We start from the raw sequence: 22,124 nt of genomic DNA, 5'->3' as shown, positions 1-22,124 counted from the left end.
TTTGGATTCAATAATCTTTAAAAATATGTAAATGAATTGCAGGTTTAACGGAGTTAAATACACATGCAAACACGTGTATAATTACTAAGTCATTCTATTCATTATGTTAGATAGAATAGCAGCCTTATGATGGTATTTTTGCTCGCGCGCTTGATTTCCGAGGGAACGGAACAAACAAATACGATTTAATCAGTTGTAATTAATCACGACCCTTTAGGAGTGCAATCTTGCAAATAGATGTGAAATATCGCCCAAGGCGTATGGTATTAAACCTCTAGTCTAGTCCTCAAGTTTTACAAAGTACATGTAGTATTTATAATTTATAATTTTTTAGTATCGTTATATTGTTTATGCTAAATTACATTAATTTATTTTTATCATATTTAAAATTATTTTATGTTATTGTAGAAAGATGCTATTCTAGAAAGATCATAAAATATTATTACGTCTTATTATAATTTATCGCAAGAATGCCTCATAAAAACATATAAAGAAATCTCGTATTATTTTATTGCTTCTAAATTTGTGTGATTTATCTCGAATGCGAGATTCCCTATTATTGTTATTGCTATCTTGAACTACAGTTTTATTCTTCTCGGTTTTATTACTCGGTTCTACTAGGTTGAAATTTTATTCTTTTATTCAAGGCAGCACTTTATATTTATCGTGATTTTATATTCCTATCTATCTATTCTTTTTTTAAAGATATAGGAGAAGCATATGTATCTATTTGTTATAGCTTGCCAGTTATAGCTCAAATCTTGAATGCGTTGAAATTATATCTTATTATAAACCAGCAACTCTCTCAATTTCTAAAAAAGTTATCTATTAAGACAAGACCTTTCTTAGAAATCAAGCTAAGAACTTTGCTAAGTTACCGCTCATCATGCGAACTCATTTCGAATCATCTTTATGGCATGCTATAATTAATAGGAATTCTTGCATAACCGCATTTCGAATTTACGACTGGCATTTATGTCACATAAACGGCAGTGACACAAGAATTTATTTGCATCCTGTTGTTATAGGATGTATATACATATAGTTGATCCTTCTGCAACATGTTGTTACATAAAATTAATTAGTTCATTAAGTATATAGTATTGCAATAAATTGAAAGTTAAAAGATAACAGCTACATTTTATATTTACATTTTTAAATATATAGTTTTATATTTCTATATTTATTTTTCTAAATTTAAATAACGTTGTAATTAAACGATCAAAGAATGCATATGCAAAAAATAGATAAACTTGAAATTTTTTGGAGTGAAAAGTTGATCAGAGGTACCGTACAGTAAGTACGGTAAGTAATTAATAATGCGCGAGTATTATATTGTGACTTTATACAGTCAACCGTATCGCTCGACTTCTCGCAGTTTAATGAGCGCAAAATTTTGATACTAGCGCGAAAAGAATACAATTTGTCACTTATATCATAAAAATTTTTTGCCTATGTGGTTAAACTTCTACGTAACCACGTACTTTTGATATATATAGGTGAAAAAATGATCTTGTTTCGTGAAACTCTCAATGCCGACAAGAAATTCTACACAACTGTTTATTTATTCCATTCTGGTATTCCGTATATTGCGCAGCTGATTTTACACTTCATCGCAAACGAGGTCACAATTATCTATACACGAATGATTAATTATTATGACTTATAGCTTTAACGTGGCATTAGATTTTTTTCTTAGATTGTACGAGTTTTTAAATTTTTATTTAATCGATTCTAATAAAACTGTTTGTAAAATGATCAAAGTATAATACCGTTAACAAGATTTAAATTATTCATATAAAAAGCGTTCATAAAAATATAATAATACAATTTATATGAATTTTAATTAATTTACCAAAGTAAAATTCCGCTTGTTATTTGTTGGAATTGCTAGCAGATTTTATCGTAGAAATTATTAGAAAACTTTGATATATTTTTATAAAAAAAGATTTTTTTGTATATTTATGTAATGTTATTATTGAATATTTGAGTCAAAATTTACGAATTAATTTTGCACGAGTATTGCAAATGTATGATACCGGACTATCCAAATTGAAAGATTAAGATTGCTGAAATTTTTATGTAGTAGAAATTTCTTCAGATATTAAGAATAAAATTAATTTCTTAAAAATTTTTCAAGCTGATATATTTTCTATCGTAATTTTTAAATCTGTTTAAAAAATATTCTTTAAAGACTGTGCGTTATAAAATTAATTCAAAAGCTACAGAAAGAAATAGTAAAAAATATAAAAAATTTATAATGCTTATTTACCCACCAAATTTATTTGTTTTGCATAGTCTAGTATTTTTTTATTTTATGAACTTTGATTAAATGTTACAAAAAATTTATATAATTGCTAGGAAGAATTATACTCTATCTATAATTTATTTTTTTGTTACTGCAAAATACCTTTTTCTTCTTTTTTTTTCTTTTTTTTTTTTAGTAAATGCGTTTTGATTACGCGTAACATGCATATTCGGCTTCAGGCGACTAAGAAATTATTTTCATTTAGATCAATCAATAACGATTAAAAACACGGCAATTATTATACATTTATCATAATTTGCTGACAGTATCAATTGTAATTTTTTATTGTTAAATTTTTCTGACACACAAAAAGTATAATGCTAGCAATTAGATGATGTTAGAAGTTAACAAAACATCATAGAAATAAGTTGTTATATTTAAATAGCGCTAAAACATTGCTCATTGCATAAGATTAAAGATCAGAATAGTCTGAAAGTTGGATGTTGCTTTTTTTGAGAGAATATGCTCAATGCCAATAATAGCAAAGGGCGATTAAATCTCAGAAAAGTTTTTAGGAAGCAATTTGTTTGTCGTAGATAGATCGGTTCGAAGTAAAAATAATGATGAATTACGTACCTAAACGTATGAAACGAGTGCGATAATACTTTAGATCCGTTAAATAAAATGTAGGAATTAAGACCGTCACCGTGAGTCGGAAGTAGTTTGTGATACATTACAAGTATTGAGAGATTCCATAGTGAAATTACACTTTGATAGCATCGGCAATAAGATCAATGACAGAATCGTAGAGTCCGTAGCCAGATTCCGTAGCCCTTTCCTCACATATGAAACTTCTGCCAGACACCATTGTTTACCTACGTCTATGATATTTCTCATCTCCATTGCGATTATACCTGAAAAAGCACACAATTTCCGGATTTATGGATGTTTTTGGCTGTATCTTTCCTTTAGATGCTTAAACTTTACTTTAAATAACGTAAAGATAACACAATTCACATATATCTATTTACACATGATAAATATTATAATGTGTGAAATTTCACAAAATTCTCTATAAATTATGAATGCAATTATAATTAAAATTATAATTAAATTATGAACAATGTTATTTACATTTATAATTAAATTATGAACAACACAATTTACATTTTTCTTCACATAAATCACGCTGGCCAAGTGTGATTAATGAATAATAAATTTTATAAGCAGTTGTTATGTGTCAGTCTAATAAACACAACTTTATTATTTCCCACGGCACTTTTAATGTAAAGCAGATATTCATATGCGAGATTTATTGAGATAAGCAATGGCATAGCGTCGATATTTAATTCCATGTGCTCTATTTGATGAAAAGTGGCACAAGTTTTAATATGAGTAAAAATATGATTTTACAAGGAAATAGCAAATAACATAAAACTTTATCTTGAATTTGATCTTTCGATTCTAATAAGTCAATCGTAACCAAAGAGACAATCGCAATCATGCATTCTAAATGCATTTTAAATAACTATTTCTTGTCAGTAGAAAGTCGTATAATTAGCAATGTTGCAAATTGCCGTATAAACCGTATAAAATAAATTAGCAATCTAAAGTTTATCTTTTTTCTCATTAATCTTTATAGTATAAGCATTTGCACGTTAATTGATCGGTATTCGTTAACTCTTACTAACTTCTTTGCAAAATAAATTTTACACACAAAGTTTTGTAAGTGGAATTTAATATGCAATGAAATCGTGCAACATATGATTTCGTTCTAAACTCTGCTAAAAAGAGATAAAATACTAACTATTTTACAAGTAAAATTAATTGATTAAAGTTAATTGATGTTTGAGAGAATTAGGCCATTAAATTTCACAGATTTATTATACGTTTACGTATGTATATGTTTACTTGAATTATAGAATTAAAAAAAACATTATTTTAAAAATACTCTGGCTTTACATAAAAAATCGTGTTACTTACTGATCGTTATTCTAATGTAATTCAACATTGAAAAGCAGCACGAGAATGTATTACACTGCACGCAATCGAGCTTTTAAGTCGCGTATTGGTGACACATTTGATGACCATTAAGTGAACAGAAACAGCGCGATTCTTGACGCCTCGACGTTTCAATCGACGTCTGCTCATTCACTGATTACAGCTTTCGCTTCCGATCCTTTTCCACAGCTATTCTATAAAATCTTTGAGCGATAACAGCATCGTTACCGCTAGATAAGAGCGACTTAATACAAATTCGATTGACCTATTATCTAATATTGATTCGTAGTAGGAGTTGCTGCTTTATTTAGAAATTCGCGATATTTGCTATACAGACAAGATTTAAATATTAATAACGGAACATACCGTTTTTTTTACGTTCTATGCTTTTGTGTAACTTGGTCTATAATTTTCCAATAGTGCTCTGGTAGATTTTCTACTCTGTTTCTAACAGCGTTACGATTTAATATTGCTAATATGCATACAAAAGTTGCGAAAGTTGGTAGATTAAAATAAAAAATGTTATATTTTAAAACTTTTTCTTATTAGCTTGTCAGAATCTAGAAAATATCTTTCAATTTATAGTATAATATTTTTATTAATAAATTTACAAGTTTAAAATTTTTAAAACATATATAATGGAAAGGCTTATATAATAACTAACAAATACAATATAATAGAAGAGCATTAAAAGTCATCGCAGGATGTTAGTGCAAAATTTTTAATTTTTCTTAAAGAAATTAATTAATTAGTCTACTAATTTAACTGTCTCATGTAGACTAATTAAGGGGGAACACCACGGTGACGGTTTCAAAAAATCAATTTTTTTTTTGTTGCATTTTTGTGATGTTTGGAGTCTTAAAAATATGTCCCTATAATATTATGGTGAAATTCGTAACGGAACTATAGTAAATATGTCATAGAGTAGAACTTGGTCAGATGCCGCTAGTAGAACCGGCCGCGCGCTACCTGAAAAGATTCGGTAGTCCCCTTGATCTGTCTGTAGGGAGTTTTACCGGTATTCTTTTGTTGTCTACGTGCTTGAGTTCTATTGCTTCAGAAGGCACTTCATATGCACTCGGATTGGACGCACTTTGGTTCGTTACAAAATTTTATTGTTTTATATGAACCAATTAGTTGTAAAACTTTAAACGCGTTTTTCTCGAAACCACGTTTTTGTAACTGGGCGCTCTCATATCTCGGCCAATTTTTATCCGAATAACTTGAAATTTGGACAGAATGTTTACAACAAAATTGTCTTCAGTTGCACGTACGGATTTTTCAATCGGATTATTAGTTTTTGAAAAACAATTAAAGAAGTAACGAATTTTTGTTGAAAAATCGAAAACTTTTTTTTTAAACAGTGCCATTTTGTCAAAAATTATTTTATCAAAAAATCCGTACGTGCAACTAAAACTACATTCATATACTTTAAATCACAATTTAAAAAATTTATTTTAGAGCTCCCGTTCAGATGCAGCACGAGCGCCCGTGCACCCATGTTTTTTCAGACGAGGTGCACATTAATCACCATAGTTATTATAAATATGAATATTATTTTATGAAATTTTTTTTGTAACATAATATAAGTATGTACTTTTAACATATATAGTTTATAAATTAAACAAACTATTAGATAATGAAAAAAAAATTCACGAAAATAGCCTTTTTTTTCGGCCGTCACCCTGGTGTTCCCCCTTAATTAATTTCTTTAAGAAAAATTAAAAATTTCGCACTAACATCCTGCGACGGCTCTTAAAGCTCTTCTATTATATTGTATTTAAAATTTTTATTTATATTAATACCTTAACAATGTTTTTTTATATTACCAATTATTAAGGAAATATAAATTATTATATTTGACAAATAGTAAAATTATTGATAGTTATACGTAATAATTTTATGTAAAATTATAATTATAAAAATATTGAATATTGAATTATATTTAATATTTTTTATGAATAAAGTTACGATATATAACGACTGGTGCATAATTAGAAATAATAAAAGGAAAAACGTTTTACACTAACAATAAGCTGCATAATCTTTGAAATTTTACTTACAAACAATGGGCGTTAATTGACATTGACACAAATAATGTTTATATAAGACACATTGTGGATTTTAAAAATTTATTGGGATGTTTTACCATTATTTTTAATAACATTGCGTTAACCTTTTTATCGTGGGAGCAGAGATCACGGGTTTATCGAAAATTTTACATGAGTTTCACGATTCTTCAGATTCTGTTGTACATAATTAGTGTCATGTAAGCAATATACTTATAGAACGTATCGGCATAATTTACAGTATTTTTTTTTCATTGAGCGTTATAAAGCGTTATACAGGAAAAAAGGTGAAAATTTCAACAAAATTTTGTTACAAATACAACGTTAGATTATGAATCGTTATGTAAATGAATAATTAAGGCATTACTTTATTACGCGACGCAGTGCAGTTACTATGACGTTATATTAATATATTTTATCTACTTTACATTTTTATATAATGTTAAAAACAGGATATTGCAAAATATGGATAATAAGCACTGGTTGAATGAATCGATTGATTGATATACTTAGCTGTATGTATTTAGTATACATTAATATACTGAATATATATTTCTTTTTTTAATTATTTTTTATAATAGTTCTAAACGTACGGACTTGATATTTGAAATATGTACAAAAAAATGTAAAATACAAGAATTTTGTGTAATTATAATTTTATTATAAATTTTATCATGTTATCATGTTTTCACCTGTTATTATACAAAATATAAATAACTTTTTTTAATTTTTAATTATTTGAAACTTGTTCCACTTAATTGAAATTTGCATGGTGTGTTTTATTATTGTATTATTTTGATTATTTTCTTTTTTATTCAATTAGTGTCAGTCCTGCAAAAATGTATGGTAAATTAATTTCTCTTCAAGAAATATTTGACACTAAATTTACATATAACTTTTCTGTATAATAAGAGATACACTCTTGTTAAATCTGGTTACGAAAATGCTTTGTTTCTCTTAAACAAAATGCTTACGTTGATTGCGTGAATATATCTTTGATATTTCATGCTAATTGTAAAATCACAATAATATAGCGATGATGAAATGATATTTTTTCTAATTTTATAAGATGATTTCAGTATCAGTTACAAATTTTTGCTTTAACGAGAACTTTATATTTTGTTGTACATAATTTATTTTTATATTTTTTATTTTGCATTTACCTATTTAAATATTTTATAAGTAAATGATTATGTTGACAATGTATTTACCTGCATTGATTGGTCATTAAATTTGCATTGTATATTTTCTCAATAATCAGTTCTACTTGGCTTTATTAATTAGTTTGCTACGTTGTGATGAGCATTTTATATTCTACAAAGTCGTTTCGGAACTATTTTATAATTTTGCATAATATATTTTAGCACTTTCTGTGGTTAGAATTAACTTTATATATAATTAATACATAACATCTGCGCAGTCAATGATTTAAATAAAAGTGTATCTCAAATTTATATTTTTTAATTATAATACACTTAAAAATTTACCTGTTAAGTATATTTCACTGTCAAAAGAACATACGCTACCATCTTTATCTTCTTCTTTGTATATTTGCCAATGCTTACTCTTCTTTATTAATTTTCTTTTATTCTCTGGAATGTCTTCTCGTTTTCTTCGCATTTTCTGTTTATCTTTATTCTTATCGAAACCATTAGCTTTCATCGATCTTTTTATTCTGTTTTCCGAATTATCTCTTTTTTTGTTCCTCCATTTTCTTTTATCATAATAAACTTCTGTTTTTTCGAATTCAAACGGTTTGTTCTCCGGTTTAGACACATCTGAGAAAAAGATAGCATTGTTAATTATAATTCATAACACTCATTGAAATGTACAATAAGACTTTAATGATTTCAATCTTGGCTATACATTTAATGTGAGAAAACCAATATAAAAATTAAATTGATTGATTATTGTAATAAATACTGCGTATAAATATTATCATTATTTTTTAAACACATTAATTTCAACAAGTAGCAGTATTTATTTTTAGGACATATCACTATAAAATAAAAATATCTTTATATGCGTAATATTTTTATGTAACAATCATAAAGAAGCGTAATGTTACACACATGCAAAAGAGATTGTTTGAATGAGCCTTGAATTAGAAAAAGGAAGGATTTACTATACTATACTAAACTCACCTTTAGCAGTGTAAATTTTTGGCTTTTCACGAGAGACATGACGTTGATTAATAATCCACTCTCTATCGGACAACGAAGGTTGAATTCTTTTTAGTAGTATATCGTCTAACGAAGCCTTTCTCAAAGTTTGTATTGTTAAGCGTTGAATCCTTCGATCTTTTTTCTCTTTACAATCGTATGTTTTGCGAGGACTTTTTAAAGAACTATTGTCCGTTCGATCGCTCTCTTCGCTTTTTTTATCGTCGCCGTATTTTATTCTGTTGTCCGTATTACTTTGATGTATCTGAAATTTATTACAGTTTTTTCTTTTTACCTTGTTTTTTGACTCTGCTTCCTTCGCAATTTGCTCTCTCCATGATCTGTATGGTTGATAGTTCGGGTTCCAAGTCATTTTCGAAATTCAAATGTTAAATTTTGAAAATTTGAGTTTTGTTTCTGCCACTGATATCATAATTCAATTCAATTATTTATTTCTGTTTATAAAAACAGGAAGTTTAATCAAGTTTCGTTGTACTAAAAATTTGTTGAATCGTCAACAAATAATCTTTCTGATAAATTACGTCGCACGGTTCTGATTAAAATAAACAAGATAAATAAATATCTTCTCGTTATACACTGCTGTCATGTTATTCATACTGTTTTCATATAAACTATTAAAGGTTTAAACATATTTATGTTTTTTTTGTGTAAAAGATTGATTATTGAATTATTGCACATAAAAGATTAATTACTGTATTGTATCATTATACTTTTTTAATTTTAACCAAACATAATGCCACATGCATATCAATAATCTGTGGCCACAGTCATCTTTTTATATCGAATTATTCTATCGATAACTGTGCTCGTGTCAATATGACACATAATGGCTTGAAACGTAAATTCAATTGTACGCTCCGCCGATCAATTTGATCACAATTGCCTAAAAATATTGATTAAATTTAAAGCATCAAAATTTATCAGCGATGTAAACGTTATCATAAAACACTGTTTACGTGTGATTATATTTTGCTTATGTTACTCATAGTTTGGGTTATCTTTTAATACGCCCAAAAGTTTATTAACTAAAGTGCTTAAAAAAACGCATTGGATGATAATATTTTTAAAACTTTAGCATTGGAAAATACATGAGACAAAAATGGATCTAGAACATAAGCAGAAAGAAGCTTTCAATCGGGATAAAGAAAGAAAGGAATTATTCAAAGAAAAAATGAAACAACTTGTTGAATACGATAAAATAGTTTCGTCCGAAACTAATAATGTGATCGGCGAAGTTACTAAAGATATTGAAATGGCTGAAGACAACGTGCCAAGCAGCGACGAGTTTGATGAAGATCTGGATGAAGAATATCGGAACTTGAATAACATCCTCGATTTACCGAACGATACTTATTCCCTCACTGAAATTAGGCCGGAATTGCCTCCCGGCATAAAGTATGGCGTTCGTTCTGGTCTAATTCATCTAAACATGTTGCAATTTTCATCGTTATCCAGAGGTTATCAGGTGATCCCGATTATCGTGAATCGACGATGAAGATTTTATTTAAAAAACATGTTTCTTAACAATTTTTTTATATTGTAGCCATCAATTCTACGCGTTTTTAATATATAAATTGATTTAATATTTAATATTTAAATTCAATTAGCGAGATTAAAATATATAATTAAAATAGTTAGCCTTTTAACCCTCTATAATGCCATGTAATTTTGAAGTCACGTACTCATATATCTGTATTTTTTAAGCTTTATTACAATTTTCCACCACTATTTAGCATCTTATTGGTGTACCACACCTTCGTAAAAAAAATTGGGTTATAAAGGGTTAAACATATTATTATGTAGCTCGACAGTTTCTCATTTCGCAGCTCTAATAACAGGGTGGCGCTATAGCGATTGCAGCTTTTGCCACGACCACGATTCATAAACCTCGCTCCTGGAACGAAGCGGTGATCGATCAGATTATTGAGGACGGCGATACTTTTTATTGCGAATCTTATAAGAATGTGAATACCGGCGATCGCAGAACGACAATCATCCTTGACTTGAAGAAAAACCTTCTCATTCAGAAAAAGTACAATGTGAGAGTCAGAATCGAAGATCCAGCGTACGCCGGAAAATTTCGTTCACAAGATCCGACGGAGCTTCATTTGGCGAAGGCGCTGGAATTGTTTTTTGAGCGACACGACGCCGGGATTCTGACGTCACCGGTGCTCAACATAGCTATTTGGAAAGACTCAAAGTATTATAACATATTCGACGGTCAGGCGAGACGAGAAAACGGAGAGCCGACGTCCGACGGAGTCAGCGGATCGGCTAAATTGTTTTTCGTGAAGGATTTGACAGGGGTATTGTACATCATTCTCGAAAAGAGTAAAGTGCAGAATGAGCCTTTCGTGATTCACGCCATCGACATCGTTGGAGTGGAATTGATGTTTCCAGAGGATTTCGAAGAAAACGCCCAGCAGATGCTCGGGAAACCAGGGTTAACGCAGAGGAGACCAAGCGGTTACAAGATTCGCCGGAAGCAGCGAGCAGCGGTACAAGGATCCTATTATCTGGCGCATCCCGCCGTGCCGGAGGCTCTGCGAGGCAAGGGACACTTGATTATAGCCGTGGCAGCGTTGGTGTATTCACGGCTGATCAGCGCCAATAAGTGGACGACCGCTTTACTTGATCTGATCTTTAATCAATCCAATATTTATCTCATCGATTTGATAAGAGTTCTCGAGAAGAAACTCGACGACGAGTTCGAGCTTTCCTTGTCGGATTTAATGAGCGACATTGTCCTCGGCGTGTACTCCGCCAAGGTAAAAGTGGACGCGAATGTGTTACCCGGCGATGCACAAAAGGGAAAGCTGACCATCGAAAATGGCATTCGAGAATTCTTCGAAACGGAGGGAATCGGTATGCTCGAAATTAAGAAAATCTTTTACGCGATCTGGAAGGACGGCGACGTGTACTACTTTCTCGATCCGTTTGCGTGCGACGATGAAGGCTTCAGGGTCGATCTCACCGATGCGGAGCGCACGAAAATTGGTTCTTTAAAAAAGGCTGCCTGTGTGATTATGCACAGCACAGTGGATGGGATGATGGAAACAGTATTGAAAAATACCGACAGCAAGGACAAAGATCCTTTTTTAATACATAGAGTCAAGGTGCTCTACGTGAAGACTGGAATAGCATCAGACGGTCCGTTCGAGAAGGTGATTTATCGAGAAAAAGGCACGAATCGTAGACCGCGAGCCCCGTCGCCAACCATGCTAATCGATACAATGGAAAAGGTGATTGACACGACGCCACGCATGCGACCGGAATCACGCAAATCCACGGAAGTGTCTACTCAATTTCCGGAAGTCATGCAAGATGTGGATCAATATAGAATGACGGACGACGAGCCGATGACTTTCGTGCTTGCGCAAGAAGTAAGTAAAGTAAAAAAGGAAGTAGTTGAAGAGGAAGAAGAAGAAGAGGAAGAGGAAGAGGAAGAAGAAGAAGAGGAAGAGGAAGAAGAAGAAGACAAAAAAATAAAGAAGGAACGTTTAGATGCAGAAGAAGATGACGAAATGATGGAAGCAGGCGAGGAAGCACAAGAGAAACCTACGATAAACTTTATCACGGGATACAGAATGGTAAATGTTCATCGTTTGCTTCTTCACGGCACTAAGAATTGTCTGAGCACGGAATTTCATCCACGATCGCGCGGCAGACAAGGATTAATAGCCGCTTTGACTGCGTTGGCGTACAGAAGATTGAAAAATCCGACTCGCTGGCGAAACATAGATGTCGATCAGATCGTTGATGTCAGCAACAAGGCTCATGAAAGAGTTATAACGTGGATCGAGCAAGGTCGACCGGAATTGAGAGAAATTGGAAAGGAATTGAAGGAAGAAGAGGAGAAAGAGGAAGAAGAAGAGGAGGAACTGGAGGAAGAGGAGGAAGAAGAAGAGGACGAAGAGGAAGAGGAAGAGGAAGAAACCGTTATTCGGAAAGTAGCAGCCGCTCCTAGTCACTTAGATATCTCTTTCTTGCCGCCCAGACTGAAACTAGCCGAATATGATGTCCTCTTCAAGACAAAGACAAATGTCGTCAACGGCGATGCAAATCCTTTAGCCAATCTTGCGGAGGCTCTCGAGCGTTACTTCGAGCGATACTCCGAAGCAGTATTGGAAAACAAGAAATTGATGTACGCCATTTGGAAAGAGGATGGAAAATTCTTTTTATTTAATCCTTATGGCAGCGATTCGGAAGGATGGCGTTTACGCGGTCATCCGGCTTCTTTTATTGTAACTGACAGTCTCAACGAGCTGGTTGACCTTTTTCATGGCGTTTTGGAGTACAATGATCCGCGTTTCTCGCTTCACTTCGCGGCACTGGACGCGATACATCCGGGAAAGTACACGTCACCCGTGGAGATCGTAATACCGGACGATCAGACGATCGGAAACTTTCAAACAAAGTTCCTGCCGATTACCGATGACGATTTACTGAAGCTTGAAGAGACGAAGCCTGACATCGCCGTGACGCAAGAGCCAGTAAAAAAAGATGTGGAAGAAGAAGAAATGGAGGAAGAAGAAGAAGAGGAGGAAGTAGAAGAGGAGGAAGAAGAAGAGGAAGAGGAAGAGGAAGAGGAAGAAGAGGAAGAAGCTGAAATAAAAAAAGAAGAATTGCCGGAGAAACTTCTTGAAGATCCTTTGCTAGAAATCGAAGAACGCGCGCAGCCCGACGCTCCTTATCGCCTGAATCTGGCTCTTTTGACTTCTGCAGTGAGTATCGAAGAGTCAACCGAAGAAGAGTTGGACGGCTTGCACGAAGAGGTGATGCTCGAGAAAATGAAGTACAATCATCCACCGCCGTACGTGATGCCGTCGAGAAACACGCTTTGGATTTTGTTAGAAGCAAAACGAGCGAATAAGTCGATTCCCTCTCTCGTATCGCGATTCTCGATCGACTCGAGGCTGGAAGTTAAAAAGAGAGATGATTTCTCCGCCAATTTCGTGACTCCTGCAGCTTTGATCGTCTCGTTGCCCCGTGAAGTGAAACCTTCTAAAATGATAAGGCTATCTTTCGGACAATATTTGTACTCGAGATTATTGCCAATTCGCATGATGCCCCTTAGAGCTATCGACGAAAGTTATATCCAAGAAGACGACGATAAAACGCTTGAAGAAAAATATAAAAAACGAGAGAAGTTTGAGGAAAGAAAGAAAAATATGAAAACACGATTACCAGTGCTTTATGCTCCAAAAATAGAATTGATACCACTTGGACCGATAATTAAGACTCCGGTTTTAACAACAAAGCGTTTAACATGTGCTGACGAACAGAAACAAAGAAGCACATCGAACACAGAAAAAGAATTGCCTATTAAGAAAAATCTTTACGATGCGGAAAAGCATCTGTTTAAATTAATATTTCCGGGTTTTCAATCTGATCTACAGGTTAGCACATTTTTAAATGAATATAAATACATTATTTATAACGTTTAAGTCAAGAAATATCTATAAGACATTCTAGATTTTCAAAGAAATCTTTTTCAAATTAAACAAAAAATTGGTTGAATTAATTGGCTAAATTTTCAAATCTTTCTCAAATATATAAACTTGAATTTTTAGTCAAAATTTAATTATTTTTTAATTAAAGGCATAACAACGTTAAAAAACATAATATTTATGGAATATATTTAACTTATTTGACTGTGAAAAACATTCCAAAATTATTATGTTCTTCGATTTTAATAATATTTATTTGGCTATTATATTTTTAAATAAAAGATAAGATCTTTTTAATAGTCGGTTTTTTTAAATTTAGCCATCAGAAGAAAAAAAAGATGATGCAAAAGTGGATCAGGCGACGAAAAAGGTTATGAGTGTCAGAGATGCTAAAATAGATCGTTTATCGCCAGAAGCTATTGGCTTTAAAGTAATTTCTTATTACAGCATTAAAAATATTTATAATTATCTGTTATTATAATGTATACAAACAAGTAAGCGTTTAACATTGCAACACATATTTATCGCGCAGCGATAAAAATTTTTCCAACAAATAATACGCGTTCGATTTAAAAAAATGTAATTATGACTAGTAACTTTCTCTTTTGTTGAGTAAGTTTATCCTATTATTTAATTTATCTCATAAACATTATGTCAATACAAGGTCGCGGAAGATATGGAAGATACGGAAATAATACGAGGCAATTCGAGTCTGTCGGATCGCGCGCGAGTTGAATCTGCTCACTTCAAGCCTTGCTATTTCTCGGCTATATTATGCATTTTGGTGAAAATTGCACTAGACGTGGATCGCTTTCGAGGCAGCATCCTGGATCGATTGATTCTCCTCACCGATAAGATCGATCAACGAGTCGGCAAGCTGCGATACAAAGAATGCAGATGGTTTTACAACATAGATATTCTCAATGCGAGTTACAACATTGTTCTGAAAGAAATTGTTCGCGCCGATCCTAAGAGTTCTCCATCCGACGAGCTCGATACAATCGTTGAGAAATTCCTAGAGAATGATCGAACCGGCATACTAGTGCTGGCAAATTGCGCGTACGCATTTTGGACGGCGGATGATAAGTATTATCTCTTCGATCCTTATTCTTGCGATGAGAACGGAAATGCCAGTGAAGAAGGTTATTGCTGTCTCATGAAATTCCGGGATTTGAAATCTATGCTCGATAAAATTAAAACGAACGCCGCGGAAACGGTGAAAGAGCCCTTCCGCCTTTATACTGTGTCCATCGCTCACATGCGGATGAAGAGGCGTAAACGGAAACGGAGGAACGTTATTAAACGGCACGCAAAACCGACAGAGTCGATCCATGACGAAGAAAAAGAAAAACGAGACTCCACGCCGTCGGCCGTGTCGGCCGAATCGCCTTTGACAGAGCTAGTCGAGTGGGTCACTTCGGATCCGGAATTAGATCATGACGTGAAAAGTCCCGGTTTCACACCGATAAAATATTACGAGGCCTCGATGCTCGAAACGGTCGTTTTGGAGGATTATATTACGACACTTCTGCTAGTACCGTTCGAAATGTTATCGAAGAAACTGAACAGTAATGGAACCCACGAGAAAATAACGTTTATACAAAGAAGAACGCCACAAAGGATATTTCAAAATCACACGTCCGTCGCGATTCCTATCGATCTCTGCTTCATGGCGTGGTCATTAATCCACGATCCTGCATCCTGGTCGGAACGTACAATTGTTGGCTTGATCGAAGCGAGTATGGATTACGCTTTTGACAACGTGTTGGCGAGCGAGGATACCTCCGTGAGAGACATGATAGATGCTGTACTGCCGGAATTTAAGATAGCAAATTACATGTTTCGAGCGGTGCTCGCACCATTGCACTACGGCACCCTGTATGCCACGGATGGCTGGAATCTAGCAATGACCCTGGAAAAAATATTCGAAACGAGGATCTACACCGGTGCGATTATCGTCTGCGGCTACGCTCATATAGGCGTCACGAAGAGCGGCAATAATTATTTTGCGTGGTGGACGGTCACAGGGACAAAGAAATTCAGGATAATTACAACCAGTTGCTTAAACGAGTTTCTCAAGTTAATCGTTAAGGTGATTGACGAACCGCAAGAAATAACATTTGCCGCGAGAGCGGTCGCCATATCCTATGCTGTCAAAATGGCACCGGATTGCAGTGACATCAAGGGTCTTCACGAGCCGATGGCACCGACGACTTCTCTCGCGAAGATTCATCGAAAAGAGACACCGGAGTCTCGCGATATCGCAGCGATTTTCAGACCTATCGGCTCAGCTCCGAATCCGAGCTTTGTGTTCGGCACAATAGCTCTGCGCGATCGGGATAGTCTGCTGGAGCCGCGAGCAAAACGCTGCTATTTTGTCGCATTACTGGCCGTTATGATAAAGAGAGACATCATTCAATCTCCCATTCCGATTGTAATCGACAATATCCTCGAAGTAGCCGAAGGCTTGTACAGGAAATTCTCCGAGCCAACATTTCACTCCGAGCAAATCCTGCGAAACGTCCCGCTAATGAACAGGCACTTTGATCTCCGAGATTGCGCGTCACCCTTGGTCATGCTGACGACAAATCCTCGAACTGGCAAAAACGATTTTTACATACAAGTGAGCGATAGTGACAAAGGAACAATTTTTTATACTGTTTGTCTGTATTTTATTTATTCTGTTTCTTTCTTTTTTTTATTATTGCGTACTCTGATTCCGAATTTTGACATACATGAGCGTCAAAGACAAAGAGACAATTTTTTATTTAACTTTTCTTTATTTTATTAATTTCTTATTTTATTATTGTGTGCTCCGAGTTTACATTTTAAGATTTTATTCAATAATTACTTGCTAGTTAAATTTTTTTGTGTACTATACAACACGAGTATTCTACTTTAATTTTCAACTTTAAATAATTTTGATTTTTAAGACTTCTTTTATATATGATATTCATATATAGGTGAAGAAACATTTAAAAAGGCACTTTAAGACGTACACGAGCGGAATACTGCACTTTACGAATTGCTGCTACGGCTTTTGGTACTCAAGATCGACCAACTGTTACTATTATCTGGATCCCTATCAATGCGACGCAGCGGGCAGAAGAACGTCTGCCAACGGCAATGCCTGTTTGTGCGTCTTCTCCTTCGTGTGTCAGATGGTGAAACATATGTCTCTCAATCAGTGCGATAGCACAACCGGATTTTTTATCCATAGACTTCACGTGAATTCAATCGATACGCCGCTGTTCGAGAAATTCCAAGAAGATCCGATGTGGATTTATGTGGATTATCATTGGAACTTCATGCATTCGATTATGAGAGCGGATAAAAAAGCGAAGGATAGCGATAAGCTACATAATACAATGAAGATGAAAATTGATAGACGATTCTGGAACAATTATACCATCGAAGTAACCGGTTTAATTTACTCTGTTTGGGGCACGATCGGCGCATACGATTATCGATTCGGCGAACGAGCGGGGAAAAATTGCGCCGCTATATGCGTAGCTGTTCTGGCTATGCAGCATCTTTGTCATCCTTCAAGGTGGAATGCAGCCATTTTAGACTCGGCTGTAATCTGCGGAGATTCCCACTATGTTAAAAGTCTAAAAAATTTTTCGCGAAAGGCTTCGAAGGCGCAAAACAGGTTTGGTTTACAGACATCCTTCAGAATATTTCCACACTTATGGACCATAGATTTTGACACAAGCGTATGCGGTATTTTATATGGTGCTCAAAATAGATTAACATTAAGCGCAGCGTTACAACTATCTCTTGAAGAAGCTCACAATGTCATTATCGAATGCAACAATATCACTTTAGCCGTGTTGGCCGCCAAGGACGGCTACTACGTCGCCGATCCTTGCTGGATCGGCCCGCCGTTGTTTACGACAGATCGCGGCGCAATTTATGTTCTACGCTGTAAAAACATAAATGCTCTTGTATACGTGATCACAAAAATGCTCAATACAAATCAACGGCTTGGCTTTCGCATCACGCCATTGATCTTTGCATTCGATCGCGAAAACGTTGATGCGGATTCCGAGATCTGCATCGTAAGAAGGAAGATCCTGTCTAAATCCTTGCGGAAAAATCCGGGAAAAGTCAAAACCTATGGCATGTCTATTCCTAGAGCAATTGCGGTACCCGACGAGGATTCTTATTTTATACATCGACAGCGTCTCGCGCAGGGCGCGACTGAAGATTCTCAGTCGAATGATTTCCAATTGCGTCGCACATTGCCTGCGTTGAATCTTGAAAACGCGAATAACGCGCTTGTGAGCACAAAGTGGCGTCTGAATCTCGGCCAAGCGCGTCCTTTGAAAAGACCGAGGTCACCCTTTGATCCTGTTGGAATAGAGCGTGACTCGGTGGAATGCATCGATTCCGCGATTAATTTATTCGAAGCACATCATTCTAGAATCTCTGTCGCGGATCTGACGGCCGTGCGCGATTATCCGAGAGTAATAACATTTGCGAGCACCATTCCTCCACCCGGAATAAATTCTTTCGAGTGTGTTAGTAGACGCAGTAGCTTCATCAGCGAAGAAACTCGCACAGAGTTCGATGACAGCGTTGCAGAAATGTTCTGGGACATCTACAAGAGTCATCCAGATTACTTGCCGGAAGATGAGAAATCTGTGCATTCTGCAATCAATGTTGCTCAAGAAGACGTCGAAGCTGAACATAATTTGGAGACCGAAGTGACTACCGTCACAAAAAGTTAAGAATTTTAAATCAAGAATAATGGAAAGCAACATTGGAGATTTACATTGAATAAAAAATAAAATTTTTCTGGAAATCAGTCATGAGCGTAAATCGTAAATAAAGTTTTTTTCTGTCTTGCATAATGATCGACAAGAACAGATTGCAAAATAATTGCAATTCTATGCGGTCAGAATGTAACAAAGTAATATACACGATCTGGAAAGATACTGAGGTTACTTGTTACTTATCTTCTTGGACGCGTATATATTCCGAGAAAAACTTAATGACTAAAAAAAAATAGATATAAAAATGTTATTATTAATAGTAAAATTATCTTCTTGTCGTATTAAATTGCATATAGATTATCTGTTTAATATGTTATATGATCATTTGTAACAATTACACGCATATAAATTATATAATATACACCTTGATATTTACAAATGACAGTGTAAACACATTATTGAAGGATAATGAAGAATATTAAAGATGTATTTGATTATAAAATTGATCTCAAGAACAAGAATCCAAGTTTTTAATCAACATCTATTCACGTCAAATTTGCATATGACTCTTGACTCTTTTTTAATCTCTTTTTATATTGACTCTTTTTTAAGCATTTTCAGGTAGTTACTGATAAGATAAAATATATGCAACTAAAAAAATCTAGTTTAGTTTTTTATAATGTATGCAATTGAAAAAATCTAGTTTAGTTTATCATATCTAATAAAAAGTTAATTAATTAAAAGATAATATTATTTTAAAATAGAGGAAATGAAAAGTTAGTTATAATTAAAAATAAAACCAACAATTTTATCTTCCAAGTTTTCATAGTTATCCAAGTTTAATTGCATTCTTATAAAAGTGTTTCTACATTTTACGGCTAGTTGTTATATAAAGCTTCCAGTATCTTTTTTAGAATTTCAAAACTGGTTTTATTTCTGGAATTTAATGATTTAGTAAATTAAAAGCTAAAGGTACAGGCTTGATTTGATTCACGCTTTTTATTCTTACATATTTATTAAAATAAAAGCGTACAAAAAGTAACTAAATTTATTAGTAGTGGACGGCAAAAGACGCTTGAATCGACATAATATCATATTTTAGAATATGATCGAATCAATAAAATGGAATTAAAAATCAACTTACATCTAAATTTGCATTGCTATTAAATGATTTGTTGGATATAATAATACGCTTTAAAAAAGCCTAATCTTACATTTACAAATTATTTAAAAATTACGCAAGACATAATTGTAATAAAATCAAATTACATCATACAGTTATTAGTAAATATCGATGATATACAATACAGCTTAAATGTATAATTGTTAAGCACATTAAACTTCACAATACACAGAAGGGGTAGCTTTGCTTAAAAAATTGTTTCTATAATTTCAATAGATTTAATATTGTTTTATGTTTCTTTACGTTAGTTTTTTGACTCTACGCTGGTTATTTTTAAGATTTTCTTCCCCCCACGATTATTTTCCTAATTTTGAAGTGATTAAATTGTTTAAACAACTTTTAAGCGTATGACTTTCACGATATAGTTATTATTATGTATTATTTTTAACTGGACAATAACAGTATTAACAATAACATTTAAGTACGATTGGCGCGACGCTTATTGTTAGTATAACATCGTGATAGTCATATATGTCATAGACAGAAAAAAATTGAGAATGGAATGATCTCAAGAAAGTGCAAATTGATAATGGCAATTCTTATTAAAAAATTTAAGTTTCTTATCTGATTGTGAGTAAAAGATTTAACTGATAAAACTTATGCTTTTTATGAAATCCCAAAGAAAATGTTAATTTTTTTTAAATGAAAATTATATGACAAATATCTTGCCACTTGAATATACCTTTTTAAAAGATGTTACGGCCTTATTGAAGGCAATTGCACATTGCCATAAATTATATATTTCAGCCATTGTTAATTGATGAAACTGCTTTTGCTTAACTCTCGAATTCAATAATTATTGATTACGTAAACGCATCAGGACAGATGGAAATAGCGACCTATTATCATAATGTACAATTACCTACCGTACAACAAATTATCACACACAGATACGTAATCGCAGGGCTTTGATTAACGAGAAACGCGATTATATCCACTCTTTAATATAAAAACATGCGAATGATGGCGATAAATTTGGCAAATTATAAAGATAACGCTTCGAAACAAAATATTTTCTTCTCGCATTCAAATTCCATATTCAAGCTGTGTTCATTTTGATTTTTTAAATAAAAAGTTGTACATCTTAGCTTTTTGGAAGAAAATACCATGTCTAGACATAAATCAAATTAAAAAAAAACGTAATAATTTTTTGCATATGATATCATCATTTATCCGCGGCAGTCGTTTCTTCGGTTTCTGGTTTTGTGTACAAGATTTCAGCGTATTCCGTTTTATGATTATTGCGTTGGCTGGGTGCTTGAGCAGTTAATTCTCTGGCAGGAAGGTCTAACTCTGCATACACGATTTCACCTCCTTCCGAAGTCGGCTCGGCAGACTGAAATTAGATAGTATTTCTTTTCAGATAAAAAAGGAAAAGTGACAAAGAATTTTGATTTTAATTAGCATTTTAGCAAAAACGTAAAAAATTAGAATTTATTATAATATTATCATCCATTCTCCGCCCATATTCTTTATTAAAAAACTAAAATTCTCTAAATCAAATATAAAAATTTAAAAAAAACTTTAGATTGTTCGAAGAACGCATACGGAATAATTCATGAGAAAAAAAACCTGTTTTACATTCAAGCAAAAAATATTATTTAATGCAATTTTAAATTTAATGTTTAATTTTTTTATTTCATTATTTATTGCGCATAAATTTGATCTACTGCATTTATTATAACATTTATAGGCCAAGAGATCTCTCTGTCGTATATTATGATAAATCTAAACATAAATTTTTTTTTAAATAAAGGACTCTACTATAAACTCATCACGTTTTTTGCTCAATTCAATTATTCCGTATCGCATGTATTCTTCGAGCAATCTGTGAAGTTTTGTCAAAACTTTTTAAATTTAATTTTTAAGTCACATGCTAGACGTGTTATATTATATTGTACATACTTATATGATGTGTTTATGTTTGGTATATTTATACGTGTGTGGGTCCTGAGTAATAAAATCAAGGTTTTAACCGTCGCTTATTATTTTTTTAAAATTAATAACAAGTAAAATTAGCAATAAATTACAGTATAACTTAATAATAATATTATTTCTCATAATCCTGTTTTGAACATGTTGTAATGTAAATGTATTTATGTTTTACAGATAGATCTTCGCGCTATCATCGGTAAAATTGTACTATTGTACGTAATATTTGTTCTATCATTAAATTGTTTCATTTTCGTTCGTTTATCTGCATAATATCATAGAATATATCGGGAGTGCCGTGACAATTTCGCGCAAGTACGAAATATTGTAATCTAGTGAA

At 33.2% G+C, this 22,124-nt stretch overlaps 4 protein-coding genes across 11 annotated transcripts in view; 1 reads left to right on the top strand and 3 right to left on the bottom strand.

Annotated features, from left to right (window-relative positions):
• Positions 1-4,459, bottom strand: part of LOC105671836 (scavenger receptor class B member 1) — a 40,149-nt gene extending 35,690 nt beyond the window's left edge. The window contains exons 1-2 of the mRNA XM_012366318.2: positions 4,232-4,459; positions 3,016-3,162 (exon numbers count right to left, since the gene is read on the bottom strand). Of these exons, the coding sequence (XP_012221741.2) occupies positions 3,016-3,162; positions 4,232-4,259 (175 nt within the window). The 5' untranslated portion in view covers positions 4,260-4,459. The remainder of the gene's footprint in view (positions 1-3,015; positions 3,163-4,231) is intronic.
• A 980-nt stretch (positions 4,460-5,439) lies between these two features.
• LOC105671777 (nucleolar protein 58-like) lies at positions 5,440-9,133 on the bottom strand. Its single transcript, XM_012366221.2, has 3 exons — positions 8,463-9,133; positions 7,806-8,096; positions 5,440-7,149 (listed from the first exon to the last, which is right to left on the bottom strand). Exons 1-3 carry the CDS (start codon positions 8,851-8,853, stop codon positions 7,130-7,132), a joined length of 702 nt encoding a protein of 233 aa, XP_012221644.1. The 5' UTR covers positions 8,854-9,133; the 3' UTR covers positions 5,440-7,129.
• A 292-nt stretch (positions 9,134-9,425) lies between these two features.
• Positions 9,426-20,327, top strand: LOC105671776 (uncharacterized). The gene is made up of 5 exons (XM_067357021.1): positions 9,426-9,966; positions 10,340-13,900; positions 14,271-14,381; positions 14,616-16,574; positions 16,915-20,327. The coding sequence occupies exons 1-5, from the start codon at positions 9,601-9,603 to the stop codon at positions 18,682-18,684; spliced, it is 7,767 nt and encodes a 2,588-aa protein (XP_067213122.1). The 5' UTR covers positions 9,426-9,600; the 3' UTR covers positions 18,685-20,327.
• Fas3 (fasciclin 3) overlaps positions 19,666-22,124 on the bottom strand; it is a 302,280-nt gene continuing 299,821 nt past the window's right edge. For all 8 annotated transcript variants that reach the window (XM_067356992.1, XM_067356988.1, XM_067356989.1 and 5 more), the window contains one exon: positions 19,666-21,188. In XM_067356992.1, the coding sequence (XP_067213093.1) occupies positions 21,018-21,188 (171 nt within the window). In that variant the 3' untranslated portion in view covers positions 19,666-21,017. The remainder of the gene's footprint in view (positions 21,189-22,124) is intronic.

This window comes from Linepithema humile, chromosome 6 (genome assembly GCF_040581485.1).
Source record: "Linepithema humile isolate Giens D197 chromosome 6, Lhum_UNIL_v1.0, whole genome shotgun sequence".
NCBI classification, from domain to species: Eukaryota; Metazoa; Arthropoda; class Insecta; order Hymenoptera; family Formicidae; genus Linepithema; species Linepithema humile.
This window is presented reverse-complemented; position numbering and strand designations above follow the sequence as displayed.

Coding starts and splice junctions, on each gene's coding strand:
- LOC105671777 (XM_012366221.2), bottom strand. CDS start 8,853: ATGACTTGGAACCCGAACTATCAACCATACAGATCATGGAGAGAGCAA. Junction 8,097..8,462: donor AAAAATTTACACTGCTAAAG/GTGAGTTTAGTA, acceptor TCTTTTTCTCAG/ATGTGTCTAAACCGGAGAAC. Junction 7,150..7,805: donor CAGTGAAATATACTTAACAG/GTAAATTTTTAA, acceptor ACATTTTTGCAG/GACTGACACTAATTGAATAA.
- LOC105671776 (XM_067357021.1), top strand. CDS start 9,601: ATGGATCTAGAACATAAGCAGAAAGAAGCTTTCAATCGGGATAAAGAA. Junction 13,901..14,270: donor GTTTTCAATCTGATCTACAG/GTTAGCACATTT, acceptor TTTTAAATTTAG/CCATCAGAAGAAAAAAAAGA. Junction 14,382..14,615: donor CAGAAGCTATTGGCTTTAAA/GTAATTTCTTAT, acceptor TGTCAATACAAG/GTCGCGGAAGATATGGAAGA.